Here is a 21,515-nt window from a genome sequence, read left to right on the forward strand (position 1 = left end):
ATTTTTAGCTTTTAGTAATATTGGAATATCGATATGAACATTTTATATTTTTTCTATCAAATATATCATTTGACAAAATCACTAAAAATATAACAAAAGAATATAATACATTGATTAAAGGTTATAATGAATGTTTATTTATATATTAAATATTTAATGAAATTTATTTAAATTTTATTACAATGTATTAGCTTTTTTTTTGCCTATAATAAACAAAAAAGCTGATGGTGAAATTAAAAAAAAGATAAGTATATTATTGTCTTTTTTTACTTTCCATATAATCTGTAAAGTATGTAAGATAATAAAATACCAAGAAACATATATAAAAGAATGGAAAAGTTGCTCTTGAAACAAGATCTATTCTTTTTGAAACTTCAGTTTTTGTAAATATCCATTTTGTTATTTTTAATTTATGTAAAATTGTTTTATTTCTTTTTATTTTAGACATTCCTGCTAAATCTAATCTTAAACTTGGAAATCTTTTAGTTTCATTTGTTCCTTGCCTTAAATTATCATTGTTAGGAATTTTATATGTATCGAGAATAGTATGATTATTAAAATTCATTATGTCAATTCCAGCATTGGCAAATGGAAGAATACTTGATTGTTGTTTGTTTTTTGGGGGACATATACAATTATCTTTATTATTAAGTGATATAGGATTTTTTTTTGCTTTGTCTTTTCTTATAGCTTCCTGTCTTCCATGATAATTTACTAATGCATACTCAAGTAAAGCTCCAAAAATAAATCCTAAACATACTCCAATCCAAATGTCTACTGCCTTAATATAAGATACTGGTGGCAATTTGGAATTAATACCAGATGCTTGTGTTGTCATAGTAAGTAAAGTTGTTACACCTAATGATGTTCGTGCTGGTATGGCACCCTATAATAATATTATTTTTTTTAATATAATCAATTTTTTTTTCTTAATATACCTTATCTAGCCAAAAACTGACCCACGAAACGACAACTAACATTACACAAGGAATATATAATTGTATTAGATAATAACTGTACTCTCTTCTTAATTTTAATTCTGTTCTTAAACATGAATATTCTCCTAAAATATTTAATAACAATATTAAAGTTAATTTTAATAAATGTTAATTATTCATAATTATAAACATATAAAGCAAAACCATAACATGCATGTACAGTTTATAAGATTTTCTTATAAAAAAAGTAAATATATGATATGATTTCTAAATAAATAAAAACCAATGAGACAGAATTATACATTCTACATCAAATAAACAGCCCAGTATAGAAAATTGAAACATGCATAACCAATTGGAAAGACTACTCTTGAAACAACATCTATACGTTTAGATCTTTCTTTGTAACGACTGACAAATAATTTAAAACAACATGAAGATCGTGGTTGAACAGTCGTTAATGGTTGATATCCTCGATAATGTTCTATATGATGAGCACTACTTTGTTTTGCTGTTAACTAAAATTTAATTTCATATTATATAATTTATTTTAAAATTACCATTCTTCGATACAAACTCATATCTCTTCTTGCAGCATAATTTACTAAAGCAAATTCTAATAGAGCACCAAAAATAAAAGCTAAACATACTCCAATCCATACATCTATTGCCTAAATATAATTATATATATATATATTTTTTGATAATAATAAATTAAAAAAAATGAAATATATTCTTTTTTACCTTTGTATATGAAACAGGAGGTAATTTTGCATTTATACCAGAACTTTGAGTTGTCATTGTAAGTAATGTTGTAACTCCTAAAGTTATTCTTGCTGGTATTGAATCCTATAAATTTATTAAAAATATTTAACATTAAGCAACAATCATTCCTAATTACCTTATCCAGCCAAAAACTAACCCATGAAACAATAACTAACATGAAAGATGGTATATAAAGCTAAAAGAAAAAGCAAAAATTGATACATTTATTAAGTTATTTATATTGACGAGACAAAAACAAGACAATATATAAGATAAAGATATAATATCAACCTGAAGTAGATAGTAACTGAATTCACGTCGTAATAATAATTGTGTCTGAAGACATGAATATTCACCTATAAAAAATATTTTTAATTACATTTAATCATGCAATAATTGTTATAATAATATATATTTAATATCATTAATCTTTTAATAATTAACTTTTTTTTGTTAAAAATTACCTGTATTTGTTTTTGAGGTACAGTATCCGGTTCTGACATCTTGTAATTCAAAAGATGGTAAACTTTGCTTCAATCCAGCTTTTTGTTGTATTGGATCAACTTCTTTCCAATCATATTTAATGTCATCTGTTGTATATGCATCTAAAAATATATAATTTATAAAAAAAAATTATAACTTTAATTTAAAAAAACTTACAACTAGCAAGATCAATTAAACATGTTTGGCGATCTAATGGATAGTATTCTAAAGACATTGGACAACTAAGAACCAAACTTAAACGAACACTATACAAAATACTTCCATCAGGATGAATTCTAATAAGAACATTTGGTTTATCTATCATATGCCTTCTAGCTTCTTTTTCATTCTACAAAAATTATTATATTAAAAAAAGTTAATGTCAATAGTACCTGAAAAAATGAATCTGGTTTCCATATTTGCTGACTTTGATCACCATTTTCACTAGTTGCTAGTACAACAAAAGGTGGAACATCTGTATTTTCATCAGCAAATTTTTGATATGCCAATCGTGGATCTGTCCATGTCTCTCTAAATGTGAATTGAGCGGAATACTCCATATTTACGTCATCAATTTTTGAAATTGAGCGTAAGTAAATGTTTACCTTTACTTCAACTGGACCTCCAGTATCTAAAAATAAATAATATATGTTTATACTAAATTTATAATGAAAAAAAAAATTTTTATCTTCAATTGAATGACATTTTTAAATATATACTTATAACAATTTGTCTTAAACAATAATAATAAATATTCAAATTTTAAAGTAGGTATTTTTAAAATTTAATATGTTTTACAACATTTTTTTTCTATTAAATTTGATTTTTTTTTTGTTAAAAAACATTTAAATAAATAAAAAAATTTTCTATTTATATAATAATAATAATAATAACAAACCTGGCCAACTTTCATTATTTCCTCTAGGTCTAACTCTCCAATCATAATCTTGTAATATTCTTTGAATTACCGTTTGTTCCTTCATCCTTTTGACAATGCAATGACTTTCCATTATAAAAATAAAAAATATCATAAATTCATATTTTTTAGATAAATTATAAATATAATAATGTAACTTCATTGGTTTAAATTTTAAATAACAATATCTAGAAAAAAAAACAAATAATTTAAAAATATAATAATTTCTTTAAAAAAATTTTTTTTTATGTCACACTTGTAGTGTCAATACAATATTTAAATATAACTATACATTAAAAATTGATAAAAGCTTTCCATTAAACTAAATATTCTTATATTACAAACAAAAGACGTTTAAATATTACTATAAAATATTTTTAATAGTAAAAAATATTAATATATTTTACAATGTAAAAAAAAAATATAACAATTAACAACTTTAATGTTTTTAAAACAATGACTTGTAAAATTTCACTGTTAATTAGATTCTATATATTGAAGAGAAAGCGATGATATTAATAATTAATTTATGTAAATATAATTCATGAACAACAAAGATATTTAATATTGCGATTTCAATATTGAATTTATAAAAACCTGTTTCAATATGTCATTTTTGACTTTTTTTTTTTAAATAAATGTTAAAGTAAATGGCAAATAAAAGTGGCATTTGATAGTTATAAATAAAAATATTACATATTAAAAAGTGATAAAATTAAAAAAAAAAGAATAAAAAGTAAATGAATAGTTTGTTTTAAAAACTATAATATTAATGTACTATTTATTGATAAATTTTTTTTTATTAAATATTATTAAAAAAAAATTTTTGTTTATTAGAGGAAAATAATAATATAAAAAAAAATACATATTTAGTAACATTACACATAATTGAGGTGAAAAGCAACTTTTATGAATTTAAATACTTACTAAAAAAAGTTTTAAAATTATAAAAGCATAACATTTAAGAGTGCTGTTAGGGCAAATTTTGTTTAAAGTATTTTGATTATTCTTTTGAAAAAGATTGGCAAAATAAATGAGAAAGGACATATAATAGAAGTGATAATGGCTTACATTGTACTGTTTAATAAATTTATATGTAAAGAAATTTTTTTTTTCATTTGAATATTATCTATTATATATGAAATTTATATTGTCTTATTATTAAGAATTATGTTAAATTTAGTAAAATAAATACCATTAGCTTTAGTATATAAAAATAGTTTTAGATAGTTAATTGTATAGTACTTGTATATATATATTATATATATACATATTGTAATTGGTATCAATTCACACATAACGAAAAGATATTTTTAAAGAAAAAAGGAAATAAATTAATCAAGATACTCTTTTTTAAATCTAATAAATATTATTTATTTCTATTGTTAAGACATTGCCTATCTTTTACACTAAAAAAAAGAAGCAAAAAATAAGTTAATTTGTATTTTTACCTCACTGTTTGTGTAAATTTTTATTTGGATAGAAATAATGTCAAAAAAAAAAGTATAGCTTATAAACAGTATAGTATAAAATTATTAATGTAGAAAAAGAATAAATGAATCGAGAGTATATAAAATAGAGAATATTAAAATGAACAAGTGTAATGGTTCATAACGTAAACATTATATTTTTTAAATTATTAATTGTCAAATGAATAAAAAAAAAAAATTATTTAAATATAAAAAAATAAATTGACATTGGAAAAGATTTTATTTCTCGAGTAAAGTTAAGCATGTTATTTTCAAATTAATAAAAAAAAAATAAAAAAGGGTTAAGTTATTTGGTATGTATTAATGATAATAGTGATAAAAGCTATCAAAGATTATTGTTTAATTTTAAACTTAGTGTAACAATTAAGATTAAAGATTATTAAGAAATATCAAAAATATGATTTTATTTACCAACGATAGGAAGTAGTTTACATTAGCAAGGAAATAAAATTATTACTGAAAATGTAATAAGAATTTATCCAATATTATATTATAAATAATTTTTAAAATATTTAAAGCTTAATAATAGTTAATTTATTAAATATATGATTTTAAAGTAAAACTTTAAGTTATTTTTTTAATAAAAAAGAAATGACATCATTTTTCACTTAAAATGTCATTAACTATTAAAAATGTTTAAAAAAAAAAAATTATTAAAATATATCTGTCATTTCATTGATATTAATAACAAATGTTATTGAGAATTTTTGATAAAAAAAACAACAGTTTGTGATATTGTTTAAATCTAATTTGGTAAATAAATAACATAACAATTTTTTTTCTTTTAAGTAAAATAGTTTAAGGAAAGATGAATCTTTAAAGTAATAAAAAGATTGTAAACACATTGTTAATGTGATGAAAAAAAATTTATATTTTGTGATGTGAAAAAAAAGTAAAATTATTCTTTTTATCTAATTAAAGCAAAAATATTAGTGATGTGTATTCTAAAATTAGTCTAATTAATAAAACATAAGTAAAATAATGTTAACGGTAAAAAGTATGAAAATGTCTTAGAGTATTCTTTATGTAATGCTTCATCAAATCATTATATATCAAACTATTATCTATAATTATAAATATTTCTTAGGAGACCTTTTAAAGAAGATAATTTTAAATTCACTTTTTCTTGTCAATAACAAATATTGGCATTAAAATTAATATGTATCACATTAGACATTTAATTAATCGAGGTGTTTGAAATAGTTGTATATGATAAAACTTTGATGTAGAAAAACTATAGAAAATTTATCTAAATTTTGTCTCACTACAAGGGATTTGTAAAAAAAAAAATATACATTATTTTTGTTATATATATGTATATATATATATATAACAAAAATGTATTAATTTTAATACTAAGGTATAAAACTAATCTATATATAAACTAAAATAAAAAAAAATAGTTGATTGAAAACACACACTTACAATATGAATATTTTTGATAATATTATAGAAACATTTATAATGTATACTATTTTTAAATTAAATATGATATAAAGAGGACAAAAAACTTCCATAATTTTATTTCCTTATCGTTTACAATTCCAAAAGATTTATTTTCGCTAGACAAACTTCCTTTTATTCACAATTACTATTTATCAAATTTAAACAAAATATTTTAAAATAAATATTAAAATGAAGATAAAACTTTACATAGTCAATAATAAAATTTTAACAGGATATAAGAAAAAGAATACATGAAAATTAATATTTAAATGATGAATATTTAAATTATTTTGTTATGACAAAACAATTCATTTTAAATTGTATAAATTTTATAATAAAATTAATAAATAAAAATACATTTAATAAAATTTAAAAAAAAAAAAAATATAATATTTTATTAAATTTTGCACATGTAACCAAGTATAATCATTTTAATGTTTTTATAAGGTCTAAATTTTAGTAACTTAAAATTGCCTCCAGTTTAATTTCTTTTTATGGATATATTTGTATTATACTACGACTACTTTAAGAAATGTCATCATGACTTACAATTAATATAAATAACTTCAAAAACTCATTCTCTTAAGTATTATACTTCAAAAAAATTTTTTTTTTCTTTCAAACAATATAATAATTTTTCTATTTATATTAACTACAATCGAAATTATTTATAGAAATGTATGAATACATTTTATTCATCATTGCTCACAATTTAATTATAATCTTCGTTTAAAATGTGTATTATTTAAAAAAATATATAATATGAAAAAAAAAGACAAAAAAAAAAAAACATTTTAATATTATTTAATTATACCCAAAGTTCTTTTTTTTAATTACATAAAATATGTAAAAATAATATTATATTTCAATGTTAATAGTTATAAAATTAAGTACTTTATAATTACTTACAAAAATATATAGTCAAAATTTTTACATGTAAACATTTTTAATTTATGTTATTAAATTAAGAATATCAAAATGGCATATTAAATGGCAAGATAAATAACTTAACAATATATATACTTCTATACGTAATATTTTTTCTTATTAAATAGAAATAGAAAACAAAATGTTATTATGAAGGTAAATAACAGTGAATAACTTATATATATTTTACATTGTTATTTTATTTTGACCATGATAATATAATTATTTTAATCAACTTATAAAATAGTATTTGATTTTACAATAATGTTTTTCATAAAAGCAATAATTGGAAAGAGACAAATAACATTATAATTATTAAAATTTAATTTATACAAATGTCATACTTTAAAATTATAATAAATGAATTTTCTACTTAATTTCATAATTTAATTTTTAATGTTCTTATTATTATAATTTAATATATTTAATGTTGTAGTAAAAAAGTTTATTTATTTTAAAATGAGAGAAAAAAAAATTATTATAATACAAAAGATAACACATTAGCCAAAACATTTTATGTACAGAAATATATTTTTATATATTTAATTCTATTCTTCTCTATTTTCATCTCCCTCAAATCCATGTGATCCATTTTTGGCAATGCTTTGATAATACAATTGAACAATTCTTCTCCAGTCAACTACACTTTCAATAGAATAAGATTTTGTGGCTCTTTCCTCATCTTCAGGTAAACCTAGAAAAAATAATAAATATATTTTTTTTAAATTAATTATATATATATTTACCTGTGTCACTACCAATTCCTTGATAATTAATACCATTACCATCAGTCATACTAAAAGCATCAATATTTTCTTCATATCTTAAATCATGTTGAGCTTTTGGTGTACAAACTTTTACTAAAATAAAAAAAAAATAAATTAAAAAATAATAATTATTTTTTTTCTATAATTAACTTACATTTATTTCTCCATGCAACTTTCATAACAATAAAAAATTTTGTTAACATATTTATAGGACTTGGGGTAGCAGCTCTTTTATTCATTTTTCTTATCAAAATTGCCCTACCAAATTTCCATTCTTTGTCTGATTGTGCCTGAATCCTTTGATAAGTATCACTCATCATAGCAATCAATAAATTTATTAAAACAATAAGTGTAACCATCATATAAATACCAAATAATAATTTTAGGATTATTTTGGCAAATTCTGGTACTAAATGTAATGGTGGCATATTATCTGGTTCAACTAAACCAAATAATGAAAAAAATAACATTTCTAATGTTTGAGCTGGTGAGTATAATCTCATAAATTCAGAGGATTCATCATCAACAGGTTGATAGGCAGGTTGAAAAATAGATGTAACATGTAATGTAAAACCAGCTATAAAAAGCATTAAAATAACAAGAAATCTTGTTAAATCATACATCAAATCTCGAATAATAATAGCCCATGGACCAAAAAGATGGTGGACAGTTAAAAAATCAAGATATTGAATAAAGGCAAAAAGAAGAGAAAAGGCAAATAATTGATTTTTTAAATATAACATTGTCCTTGCAAAATGTAATTTTTCATCATTATCAAGATTTGTAAAATAAAATGCTGGAAGAAGGAATGCTAAAATATGAACAGCTATTGCTGCAGCAGCTAATATTAATATAAGAACTTTTACAATACCTAATCCTGAACTTCCACCAACATTACTTAATTCAGATACAAGATTACCAGATAACCATATTAATAATATCCATTCAACATAATTTGGCATAACTGATGTTGTTTCATAAATTTTGTGTGTTATATTAAGAACAACAATTGTAAGGAGAATTGTAAAATATACATGTGATACAATATGACATACAAATTTAATAATTGGTGCTCTTCCAATTCTTGTATCTAATGGAAGAGAAAAATAAAACCATGCTGGTGGGCATATAAAAACAAATAAAGCAAAAGCAACAGTTTTTCCAAAACTCCATTCAACTCTTCCAGTCCATATTTCTGTTAAATATCTTTGTACAGAAGCATATGATACAACTTCTTTTTGTTCATTTTCAATTAATACATCTAATAATGGTCTACCACGATAATCTTTAGCTTTTAATAAAATAGCTGGATTATATTCTGATGCAGTTATTCCTAATAATTCAACAGCCATCTCTTCAGCAAAAATTGATACATTTAACAAATCTTTAGCTCTTTCTTTTTCTTTTTCACTCATTTCACGAAAAAGTGAACTTAATTTTACTGCTGTATCAATTGGAGCAGGTGATTGTAAAATAAATAATTGTAATGGTTCATTTTCTGTATTTTTTCCACATACCATTAAATCAAATATAAATTTTCTATCTTCCATTAATGAATGAGTATCATGTTTTTGTCTTAATAAATATCGTAAACATTCTATATGATTATTTGCTGCTGCAAAACATAATGGTACTTTACCTTCTTTTGTCTCAGCCTGAGCATCAGCTGATGAATTAATAAAAAGTTTTACAACATCTAAATGACCAGCTTTTGTGGCATAATGCATTCCTGTCCATCCATTTTGATCCATTACATTAATATTACTACCTTGTGCTATAAGAAGTGATACCATTTCATAATGTCCATTCATTGATGCAAGATGAAGTGGTGTTCTACCTCTCCAATCTTTTGCATGTTGTTGTTGTGTACTTCTAGATAATAACATACCAACAACAGCTATATGTCCCTGTTGTGCAGCTAAATGTAATGGTATAACATTCATTGTTGTTGATGTAGCATCAACTTGAACACCTGTTTGATTAAGAAGCATTCTAACTAAACCATCATGACCAGATTGTGCAGCTAAATGTAATGGTGTTAAACCATATTCTGTGGCAAATTCTTTAACAACTAAATGATTATATATAGGTGGTTCAGATCTAACATTTGCAGGAACTTTTTTTAACATTGCAATAACAAAATCAGTATTACCATAATATGCTGCTATATGAAGAGCATTAAGACCAGTTTTTTTACTACATCTTTTCCAATTTACCTCATCAAATGCTTCTAATATTTCAACATGACCATTTTTAGCACCTAATAATAATGGTGTCATACCATGTGCATTTTCATCCTCACTATTAGCACCATTTTTAAGTAAAACTTTGACAATTGCTGTATGTCCACCAGCACTTGCCATATGTAAAGCTGTTGCTTCCATTGTTTTAGTTTTAGCATTTAATACCATTTTTTTATCAATCATCATAAGTTCTTTAACAACAGCATAACTTCCTTTCATTGCAGCAATATGTGCACATGTAAAACCATTACCATCAATTGCTGTTAATACCTGTCGATTATTTTGTTTCATTTTTAAAAATAATTTAACAACATCTGGATAATCATTTTCAGCAGCTAAATGTAAAGGTGTTTGTCCTTTATCATCTTTAGCACTAGGATTAGCACCAAATGCTAATAAAGCCTGTGCAACACCTAATTGACCAAATTTTGCAGCATAATGTAAAGCTGTTTGATTATCTAATGTTATTGCTTCTATACTAGCACCATAATCTTGTAAAAGAACTGTTGCAACTTTTGTATGACCAAATTGGGATGCTAAATGTAATGGTGATTCACCAGATTTTGTTTTTGAATTGACAAATGCTTTATTTCTAAGAAGCATATGAGTTAACTGAACATGACCATTCATAGCAGCTAAATGTAAACATGTTCTACCCAATTCATCAAAAACATCTATACGTGCATGATGTTTTAATAATATTTGTGCTACACCAAGGTGTCCCCGTGCACATGCCTCTAATAATGGTGCCCATCCACTTTTTGATTGTTTATTTTGAATTATTTGTACCATACCAACACCAATTGTATTAACTAATGCTAAAATAACTGATTCATTACCACTTCTTGCAACAAGATGCATTGCTGTTTCTCCAGTTAATGTAGTTTGTAATTCTGGTGATGCACCAAATTTTAATAATAATTTTACAATATCTGCTTCTTCACCCTGATAATGACATTGATCTGGTGTTATTTCAGCTGCATAATGTATAGTACTTTTACCTTCTGTTGTTGATTGAATATTTACATATGATGCAATTTTAATATCAGACATTTTTTCTTTTAAATAATTAATTATTAAATAACAACCACGATAATTACAATAACGAACAGCTATATGAAGAGGTGTTTCACCATTATTTGATACTAATGTAGGATCTGCATCCTCTTCTAATAATAATAATATCATTTTTTCTATTCCTTGTTTTGCTGCAACATGTAAACTTGTCTGACCATCATTCATACGAACATTTGGTTGTGCACCACTTTTTAATAACATTAATGCACAATCAATGGCATTTTCTTCATGAGAATTTGCTGCAACATGTAAAGGAGTTTCTCCATTTTTACCACCATGTAAATGAACATCAGCACCAAAACCAATTAATGTTTCTACAACTTCTGGTTTGTTATTTTTTACAGCAATATGAAGAGCAGTAAAATTATCTTTTGTTTTAATATCAATATGAGTTCCTTTTGCTAATAACATTTTGACAACCTCATTAAAACCTGCAGCAGCAGCTGTATGTAACCCTAAGGCACCTTTTTTATTAGGCATATTTAAAGGAACACCCCGTTTTAAGAAAGCTAAGGCTGTTGATGCATGTCCTGAGTATGCAGCAATATGTAATAAAGTATCACCATCTCTTGTTCTGGCAGTTAATGATGCCCCAAATTTATCAATTAAACGTTCCACAAAACTTGTATGACCTAACTCTGCTGCAATATGTAATGGTGATATATCTTTATTATCACAAATATTAACATTTGCATCTAATTTATAAAATGATTTTAACATTTGATCATCGCCAATTCTTGCTGCAAAATGAAAAGGTGTTTCACCTTTTTTATTTTGTTTATTTATAGATAGCATACAATTATGTGAACACATATAAGAAAATAGTTGATGATTTTTAGAAGCACTTAAATGTAATGCATTATTACCATCATCATCCTCTATATTCATTTGTTCTTCAATATATAATTGTAATAAACGTGATATCATATCAATTCTAGCATATGTTTTTAAACAAATATGTATAGGTAAATTTCCCTGATAATCTTGAGAAATAAGTGATTTTGGATCATATTTTATTAAAATATCTACAATTGATAATGCTTGATGATCAGTACGCTGAACCGCCAAATGTAATGGTTTATATTTTTTTGATATAGTAATAATATTACAGGGTACATCTTTTAATATTAAACTTTTTACAATCATAGCCTCATTACACTCAACTGCTGCATGAATTAAATTTTCATTATCTGGGGTTGTAAAATTTATAAGTGAACAGTCAATTGAAATTAATTTTTCTAAAAGCTTTAATGGTCCATATTTAGCTAAATAATATATTAAACTTTTTCCATTTTCATCTACATGACTAAGTTTTATTTTTTCATGGTTATTTAATTTTTTATCAATTTCTGTCCAATTTTGATTTTTAGATAATTCAATTAATTTTAATGCCATTTTAACATCACTTGTTAATGGTTCTATAGTAGTTTTTTCTTCTTTTTCATTCTCAGAATTGTCATCAGTATCACTGATAACATCTTCTAAATCTTCGATACTAAAACTATCATCTATATTATTTTCAACTTTCTTTGCAGTAAAACTACCCGTTGCAACATTATTAAACTTCTCATTATGATATTTTTTATTATTTTCTATAATTTCATTACTATCATCATCACCATCAATTTCATTGGTAATCTCATGTTTTATATGACTATATTTTTTTAATTCATTTTCACTTTCTTTAAAACGTTTTTCTTCAAAATATTTAACTTTATCATTATCCTGGTTATTTTTCTCGCTAACAATACTTTCTTTTCTCATATAATTGCTATTCATCATGGTTCGTTTCCTAACTTTTTCTAATTCGGAACCAATTATACCTCCACGCCAATCGACTTTATTCCCATATTCCCTATTTCTATAACTAAAATAACCTCTTTCAATACAATTTAATTTTTCTAATGAATTACTAATATCTTTTTGGTTTCCTTCCCCTGGTCTGAAGATATCTTCTGTAGAGGAACTTCTTTTATTACTCTTAATATAATGGTATTTTTTTAAAGCACTCCCAATAATTCCAGTTCTAGGTGATAAAACTTTTGAAGGAAATGTATTAAATTTATCATTTTCCTCATTTTTTAATGTTGACCATATTGCTCCGGCAATGATACCACCTGGTTTATTTAAAGAACCTCTCGGATGCCATGAAGGTTCAATAAAATTTGTTGGCCTTATTTTAGATTTATCAATAGGCATTTTGAAAGACTCCAATTGAAAGACAAATTTGGGTAGTTGTTAAATAAATTACTTTAACTTTCTTATAATTTTAAATTATCTTAATTAACATTCAAAAATAAATTATAGAATAGTCTAATACAAGAATAAATTTTTAAATAATATTAATATAAAAAAAAGTTTGTTTCATTGAATTATCTAAAAAAAAATATATAAAAATTATAATATATTTAAAGTATTACGAAATGAAAAAAATATATATAAAAATCAAAATCTTCCATAAAATTTTATATAAACTTTTTTTTAAAAATATTGTAAAAATTTATCATATAACAAAATCTCAAGTATGTAATTATCAAAAAAAAAAAATAAATATTACTTTTTTTAATATATCTATTTACCAATTTTTAAATTATTATCAAAAATATTAACCTATACTACAAAAAAAAAATATTTATTTAAAAAAATTGAATGGTACATAATAATAAAGGCATGAAAAACTCTTCATTTAAATATATTGTAATGTTAGAATATTTTTAAATTTTTGTCCATAACCTGCACATTTAATGATAAAAGTGTATTAAAGGCAAACCAAAAATTTTCTTTTTGATTGTTATATAGTTACAAAGTGTAAGAGATAGGATAATAATAGTGTTAAGAAGGTAGTATATTCAAACTTTTTAAAATATATGAAAAACATATACCACTACTTTGTGGTAGATATATTAGGGATAAAAATTGAGAGTTAAAAATGCTTGAAGTACCATAATTTAAAACCTCACTTCCGGCCAGTTATTTTTTTCATGTCAAAAGCTTTCCACTGGACATGTTAAGAAAATTCTTTATCAAAAGGTTATTTAGCTTTTATTTAAACTTAAACGTTTCAATAAATTCTAGTTTAATATGTCTTAATTTAGTAGACAAATTTATTTACCTTTTTTTTATAGTTCAAAGATTAAAATTATCGTAGACATTTTAAAATAATCATTTAATAAATAAATATAATTAATTAAATTATTTTCTTAAAATTAAATCAAAAAAAAAATTTCAATAAAATTAATTTATAATCCATATTAAAAGTATCTGTAAAATTGAGTAATAAAAAATACTAATAACAACCCTGAATGACATTTATATTTTTTTTAATATATTTTAACTTTACTCCATTATTTGCCTAAATAAATCATTTTCCTGTTTGCTGAAGTAGAAAAGTTTTTAAAGTTACCCATTTGTTATTTTTTTTATTTATAAAACTTAAATAAATTTTTATTAGTAGTATTTATTATCAATTTCTAGTATATTATTAGAAACTTAATTGCCACATAAAAAAAAATTTGGTTAAAAAAATATATCCAATTATTTATATTTTACTTTTTTTTATTATAATGAAATATTTAGTAATATATATATATTGATTTTTATCATTTAAATAATTTTTACTATTTTTTTTTTAAATTCAGAACATACAATGTGTCATCGAACAGATATGTCTAATGGATCAGATCATATAAAAAAGTGAAAAACTATTCTATCAGATACTTTTAATTTTTTTTTACATATATTTAAAACACCATTTATAATAAATAATTCTTTATCAAATTTAGTGTGTTACTAAAAAATCATTATTTTTGATTGCCTATAATGTGACGCTTTATGAATCCTTACCAAGACTACAAATAAACTATTTGATTAATGTACTACTATCTTCAGGACTATCTTATTTGAAAAGTCAAAAAAACTTATTTAGAAAATAACATAAATTCATCAACTTTTTTTTATTCATATTTATCATTTTAATTTAATCTTGTATTCATCATAAATTTTTTGAATAAATAGAAACAATTTGGTATAGGGTAATTTCTAAATAATAAAAAAGATGAAAAATTATAATAATATATGAAGTAGTTTTTAATGCCTAAAGATATTGAGATGAATTTGAAGAATTTATAAATTAATTATTTCAATTGTTCGTTGTTCCTTAATTTATGGTTAAAGTATCAATAAAATTGGAAAAAATTTATACATTTCATTTTAATAAAAATTTTTTTAAACAATAATTTTACTTTTTACATCTACATCAGGCATAATAAATTTAATTTTAATATTATCATATTTATTACTAATATATATATCACTTTCCAAAAATTTACAATTTGTCTTTTAAGTTCTTAATATATTATTAACATTTATATTTTTTATTTAATTGTTTCATATCTAACAAAATATTTATTTAATACTTCCATATTTTTGATAAAATTACTTATTTTTTATTTATATTTTTCAACTTATGTTTAATATTTCAATACTTATAAAAAAAATCCACTTTGCTAAATAAAAAAAAAATAAAATTTTGGTATAATAAGTATATATAAGAATAACCATATTATTTATGGTACAATAAAAATAATGGGAAAACTTAAAAAAAAAAAGAAACTTTATTGTATATTATTTTTTATAAAAATATAAATAATTATGCCTTAAAAATAATCTTATTATTAAAAAATATTCTTAAAACTCAAATACATATATTTGATTTGTGTAGTATTTATCAAAAACTTTTATAACTATATTAGTTATTAATATATACATTTAATATTAAATTTTAAAATATTCTATTAATAAAAGTATAGTAGTTAAACATTTTTTTTCTCTTTTTTTACTTCAACTTGAGCTAACATATGAAGATCAACAATATTACTTGATACACAATGTTTTGTAATAGTTTCAACAAGATTTAAATAATGTTCAAAAAATATGAAACTACCATATCTTTGTTTAGAAATTATTTCAACAGTTGGTTGGATACCTACACGTTTCTCTTGATTGATTCTATCTATAATAATATCAATTGCAGCAAAGAAAGCTGCTCTATGTGTTCCGGTTGGGCAAACTATCATAATTGGTCCATCAAATTTTTTAACATCAGTTTCTGCTTTTCTTAATTGGAAAAAAGCACGAAAATCAAGAATATATTCTGGGACTTTATTATCACATGTCCATCCACGATAATGAATTAAATTTAAAGTAAATGTTTGTGTTTTTGAATATTGTTTATCAATAATTTCAATATTATATAAATCCCAATGTCTCAAATTGTTAATTTCTAATGTTCTAACTGCTAAATCTTTAAAATATCTTTTTTGTTTTTTTCCTGTACACCAAAATTGTGGAATATATGCAACACCTTTATCATCTAATGTTGCTGCTAAAAGAACAATCATATTTGGTTTTGCAGTTGAGACAAGTCTCCAAAAATCAGATTCAGTATATTCATCAAATGGTGCTTGAGCAAGAACATATCTACCAACCTTATCATATCCATCAACATAAGAAGCATGATAATAATCATTACCTCTATTTTTGTCTTTAATTTTTACTCTATTATTATCATATAATAAAATATTTTGAAATCTATTTTTTGATACATTTTCATCCATTATACATGCATCTGTAGTTTGAGGATATTTTGTAATTTCACGCATCCAATCACATACAATATCTTCACCTCCATTAGCGATTTCATCAATTATTTGATTAATTGTTAAATTATAATCAACATCATCATCGTTTTTTATAAAATTAAATTTATTACCATCATCTGGATTAATTTTTGAATTTTGGACAACTGATTTATTTCCTTTTTCACCCATTAAAATTTAATAAATATTTTATTAAATATGAAAGAATTTTAATATTTTATCATTTAAAAAATATCAATTATATTTTTAAATTTTATTAAATTTAAATATTTATTAAAATTTTAATTATTTTTTGATAAAAATTATTGTATTATTATTAATTATAATATTTTTATATATCTTTATTTTTAAAATTTTATTATTTTAAATTTTGCTTAATTAATTTACCAAATAAATGGAGCAAAAAAGTTAAACATTTTAATTTTTAACCTGTTAATATAATGTTATTTTTGTCTATTTTAAAATGATTATTTAATCAATTAAAAGAATAATTGAAAAGATGTTATCAACATAAAAAGAATTACCATCATTAATATTAAAAAATAAATCACGTTTTTACACGATGGTTACACTTTGATATAATGTTTTTAAATTATCAATTCACTTTATAAACCTCTAATTTCTAATCCTTTAAACATTTTTAAATATCATTATTCTCTCCACATATAAATGTGTATTATAAAAAAAAAGTAGAAACAATCAATATTTGTTACTGAAATTATAGTTATTTAATTTAATGTACATAATCTCTATTGATAAAAAAAAATAAATATTTAGAACAATGCCTTTAATAAAAAGAATTAGTATAAATAATTTAATTGCATTCTGGTATGTTATATTTTTTTGATAAAAAGTATAATTTTAAGGCTTCTAGGATTATGTAATAATTTTGCTTATGTTATAATGTTATCAGCTGCAAAAGATATTTTAGAAAAGGAGACAAAAAATGGAACTAGTAATTATAATGAAACTTGTCCTAAGGATGAAAAAGATATAAAATGTACAAGTATTTCAACTGGATCTGTTTTGTTAGCTGATATCTTACCGACATTATTTATAAAATTATTGGGACCATTTTTTTTAATGCATATAGCTTATGATATACGCCATATCATAGTTGTTTTTTTTCAAGCGTTATCATATATTATTGTTGGTATATCAAAATCAGTAGAAATTGGTCTTATTGGTGTAGTTTTTGCTAGTTTAGGATCAGGATTAGGAGAAATTACCTATCTATCATTAGCTTCACATTTTTCTAATAATGTTATCTCTGCATATTCCTCAGGAACAGGAGGTGCAGGAGTAGTTGGAGCATTAGTTTATGCTGCTATGACTGATCCATATTTATTAAATATCTCTCCAAATAAGACATTATTTTTTATGACAATTGTTCCACTTATATTTTTGATTTGTTATTCTAAACTTTTGAAATGTCCTGAAAGTGCTAACCAATTTGGAATATTTAATAATATTGATAATTATGATTATGAATCTATTCAAAATGAAATTGATGAAGAAATGGATAATGAAAATGTCACAACAAGAAATGAAGGTTCTGAAAATGCTGTGACTCCATTGTCATATGAAGAAAAAAAGAAAATAATTATATCTATGCTTCAATTCATGTTACCTTTGGTTGTTGTATACTATGCAGAATATTTTATTAATCAAGGACTTTTGGAATTAATTTCATTTACATGTAAAAAAGGGTTTAATCTTACATTATCTGCTCAATATCGCTGGTATCAAGTTTTATATCAAATTGGTGTTTTTGTTAGTAGATCTTCACACAAATTATGTGTTGTCAAAAGTAAATTTTTACCAATATTATCAATAATTCAAATAATCAATTTAATTATTTTTTATTTTGATGCAAAGAATCATTTTATTGGTCATATAATTATTGTTATGGCTTTAGTATTATTTGAAGGAACTATAGGTGGAAAAGCATATGTAAGTACATTTTCACAAATTCATGAAAAAACAACCATACAAACGAGAGAATTTAGTTTGACTTTTGTAGCAATATCTGATTCTATAGGAATTGTTTTAGCCGGATTTTCAGCAATTCCTGTACATAACTATATTTGTTCTCTAAAATAGATTATTATATTTATGATAGCATAATAAAATTTTAATAAAAATACAAACAAAAATTTATTAGTTAAAAACAGGTTGTAATGTTTAAAGTATTATTTTTATTTTCTGTCAATGAAATCTAACGAAAGAATATTTATTTAGATTTTAATTGTATGAAAATTCATTTTTTTAAATATTCTCAATAATGTATCATACTCTTTTTATAAAATATAAGTTCTAAAATAATAAAAATAGAAATAATTCTAAATAATATTAGAAATTTTAAAATCAAGAAAAAAAATATTAAAATGACTCTAGATTTTTGTTTTTAATTAGAATTATTAATCTCATTTTAAAAAATCCTTTTTACGTAGAAATTGTTTTAAGAATAAGTTTGAAAAATAAGTTTTTTTTTTATTACACTTCAATAAACTTTATTTAATTATTAAAAAAAATACTTAGAAATTTTATATCAGTTCCTGTCATGTTATTCATTAAAAAATAATCAATATATTTTTTATTATAAATATTAAACATTTAAATTTTTTTTCCTTCTTGGAAATGCATATACATTACACCATTTATTTGAAACCTTTATGAATCATATTTTAAATGACGCTAAAGCAAAAACATTTTTCTGTTTAACTATTTTTTGTTATTATTGCCATTAAAAAAAAATTTTTTTTTAATTTATCAAAATTTAAATATTAAACAAAAGGTGCTTTTTTCTTTATGATAAAATTTTATATTCACAAATTTTACCTATTGACAATTAACATTTAAAAGTTTTACTAATAAACAATAATTAAAAAAGAAAAGTTAAAATATTTTGGTAAAATAACATATGCATTTATTATTAGCACATCAAATTACTTACTTGACAGGATTTATAAAATGCAATACTAATAATTATGTCAAATGATTTAATTATTATACATTACTACAAATACAAATGCTAACATATATAAAAAACTTTTAAATTTGTTTACTATTTTAGTATTATTATATTTTTCCAAATTCCTGTTTTGCCGCGAAAAAAATACTTTTTCCTTTTATGGTTCGTTTGAATGTCAATGAAAAGATTTTAGTAAGAAGATAAATAATATTGAAAGTAGTAAGAAAAATGAGGGGTAGAAGATCTCGTCAAGATGGTAAGTATATTATATTTAGATTCTTTTTAAATTATATTAGTAATTTTTTTAGGAATCAAATCTTCATTAAGAAATTCATCATCTTTATCAAGATATAAAGGAAAAAATGGGAATGTTTTTACAAGAAAAACAAAAAATAGTCAAAAACATGAATCAAATCTAAGTGATGATGATTCTCAGGGTAACTTTTCTGTTGAAATGATTTTAGCTTATAATCCTGAAAGTGTAATTTTTATTTTGTTATTTATATATTCTATATTTATTATTTAGAAATTGTATCTGGTAAAATGGGAGACTTTTTGTTGGTCAGCTGTGACATGGGAACCTTATGAAAATATTAAAGATTGTAAAGATTTTATTGAATATAACAAAGATAGAGATAAATTATTATCAAAGTTAAAAAATACTCCATATTTTTGTAAATTAAAACCATTTTTATATCCAAAAACTGATGAACAATACATTAATATTTTTGGCGCTTTTAGTGTAGAACTAGCCATAAGAAATTGTGATGAAGATTTACCTCCTATTTATGTTGTTAATTGGGTTGACTATCAAATTCCTCCTGAATTTTCCTATGTATCAAATATTATTATTAAACCAAAATTTGCTGAAGATATAAATATTATTGATCAAGTTGAACCTTGTTCAAATTGTAAAGCTGAAAAGGAAACAGATTATTGTGAAAAATATAAAGAACATTTTTTGAAAAATCATATTAATTTTAATGTAAAAGAAGTTAGAATGTCATGTAGTGATTTATGTAAATGTTTAAAAAATCCTTGTCCTACGAGAGTTGCTGATACCGGAAGGACCAAAAGACTTATTATAGCAAAGACAATAGATAAAGGTTGGGGTTTGTTTGCTGGTGATAATATCAAAGCAGGAGAATTTATTTGTGAATATGCTGGTGAATTAATTTCAAGATGTCAGGCAGTTCAAAGAAAAAATGACTATATATTTGATATGGATTACATGTGTGGTCATGAAAGTGATCATTTTGGAAATGCAAAATTTGCCATAGATGCTTATAAATATGGTAATGAGGGACGGTTTGCTAATCATTCTTGTAATCCAAATGCACGGGCTATAAGTATTTATTCTCAATTTAAATGTGAGGATTATCATAAAATTGGTTTCTTTGCTAAGCAAAGTATTCAATTTGGTGACGAAATTACTATTGACTATTTTGGTGCAGAGGTTGAAAGTAATACAGATAGATTTTCCATGGTCCCTTGTAATTGTGGGGCTGCAAATTGTAGAAAATATATTCCTATAATGGATAGTTTAACAAAAAAAAAGATAAATGGTGTACGAGGTGATACTCCTGAAGTTGATCAACAAGGACTTAATAAACTTGGTTTGGTTGAACTTAATGAAATGTTTATACCTGAGAAATTTTATAAAGTACAAAGATTTAGCAGATTAAAAAAAAGTGAAAACACACCAACAAAAGATAAATCAAACACTGCGACAAATGTAGGTGATAAAATCATAGAAAAAAATTCATCACATTGTCCGGATAGTTTAAAAAAATTAATTCTTAAGTGAGTATAATAAACGTGGTAAAAAACAA

General features: G+C 22.7%; 5 protein-coding genes across 5 annotated transcripts; 2 read left to right on the forward strand and 3 right to left on the reverse strand.

The window, feature by feature from the left end:
- Positions 1-253: 253 nt before the first annotated feature.
- Positions 254-4,220, reverse strand: SRAE_2000230900 (GluClalpha; the record flags this gene model as incomplete). Its single annotated transcript, XM_024653365.1, has 12 exons — positions 254-886; positions 939-1,063; positions 1,291-1,456; positions 1,499-1,609; positions 1,683-1,787; positions 1,840-1,899; positions 1,995-2,059; positions 2,168-2,308; positions 2,364-2,535; positions 2,579-2,817; positions 3,085-3,290; positions 4,174-4,220. 12 exons carry the CDS (start codon positions 4,218-4,220, stop codon positions 254-256), a joined length of 2,070 nt encoding a protein of 689 aa, XP_024506848.1.
- Positions 4,221-7,513: 3,293 nt separating this feature from the next.
- Positions 7,514-13,251, reverse strand: SRAE_2000231000 (No mechanoreceptor potential C; the record flags this gene model as incomplete). Its single annotated transcript, XM_024653366.1, has 3 exons — positions 7,514-7,659; positions 7,712-7,825; positions 7,887-13,251. 3 exons carry the CDS (start codon positions 13,249-13,251, stop codon positions 7,514-7,516), a joined length of 5,625 nt encoding a protein of 1,874 aa, XP_024506849.1.
- A 2,612-nt stretch (positions 13,252-15,863) lies between these two features.
- SRAE_2000231100 (Protein-tyrosine phosphatase, receptor/non-receptor type domain and Protein-tyrosine/Dual specificity phosphatase domain and Protein-tyrosine phosphatase, catalytic domain-containing protein) lies at positions 15,864-16,880 on the reverse strand (the record flags this gene model as incomplete). The annotated part of the gene is made up of 1 exon (XM_024653367.1): positions 15,864-16,880. One exon carries the CDS (start codon positions 16,878-16,880, stop codon positions 15,864-15,866), a length of 1,017 nt encoding a protein of 338 aa, XP_024506850.1.
- Positions 16,881-17,490: 610 nt separating this feature from the next.
- On the forward strand, positions 17,491-18,812 carry SRAE_2000231200 (Battenin; the record flags this gene model as incomplete). Its single annotated transcript, XM_024653368.1, has 2 exons — positions 17,491-17,537; positions 17,576-18,812. 2 exons carry the CDS (start codon positions 17,491-17,493, stop codon positions 18,810-18,812), a joined length of 1,284 nt encoding a protein of 427 aa, XP_024506851.1.
- A 1,099-nt stretch (positions 18,813-19,911) lies between these two features.
- On the forward strand, positions 19,912-21,490 carry SRAE_2000231300 (Chromo domain/shadow and SET domain and Post-SET domain and Chromo domain-like and Chromo domain-containing protein; the record flags this gene model as incomplete). Its single annotated transcript, XM_024653369.1, has 3 exons — positions 19,912-19,939; positions 19,992-20,164; positions 20,210-21,490. 3 exons carry the CDS (start codon positions 19,912-19,914, stop codon positions 21,488-21,490), a joined length of 1,482 nt encoding a protein of 493 aa, XP_024506852.1.
- Positions 21,491-21,515: the final 25 nt, after the last annotated feature.

The sequence above is a fragment of the Strongyloides ratti genome (assembly GCF_001040885.1).
Source record: "Strongyloides ratti genome assembly S_ratti_ED321, chromosome : 2".
Classification (NCBI taxonomy): Eukaryota; Metazoa; Nematoda; class Chromadorea; order Rhabditida; family Strongyloididae; genus Strongyloides; species Strongyloides ratti.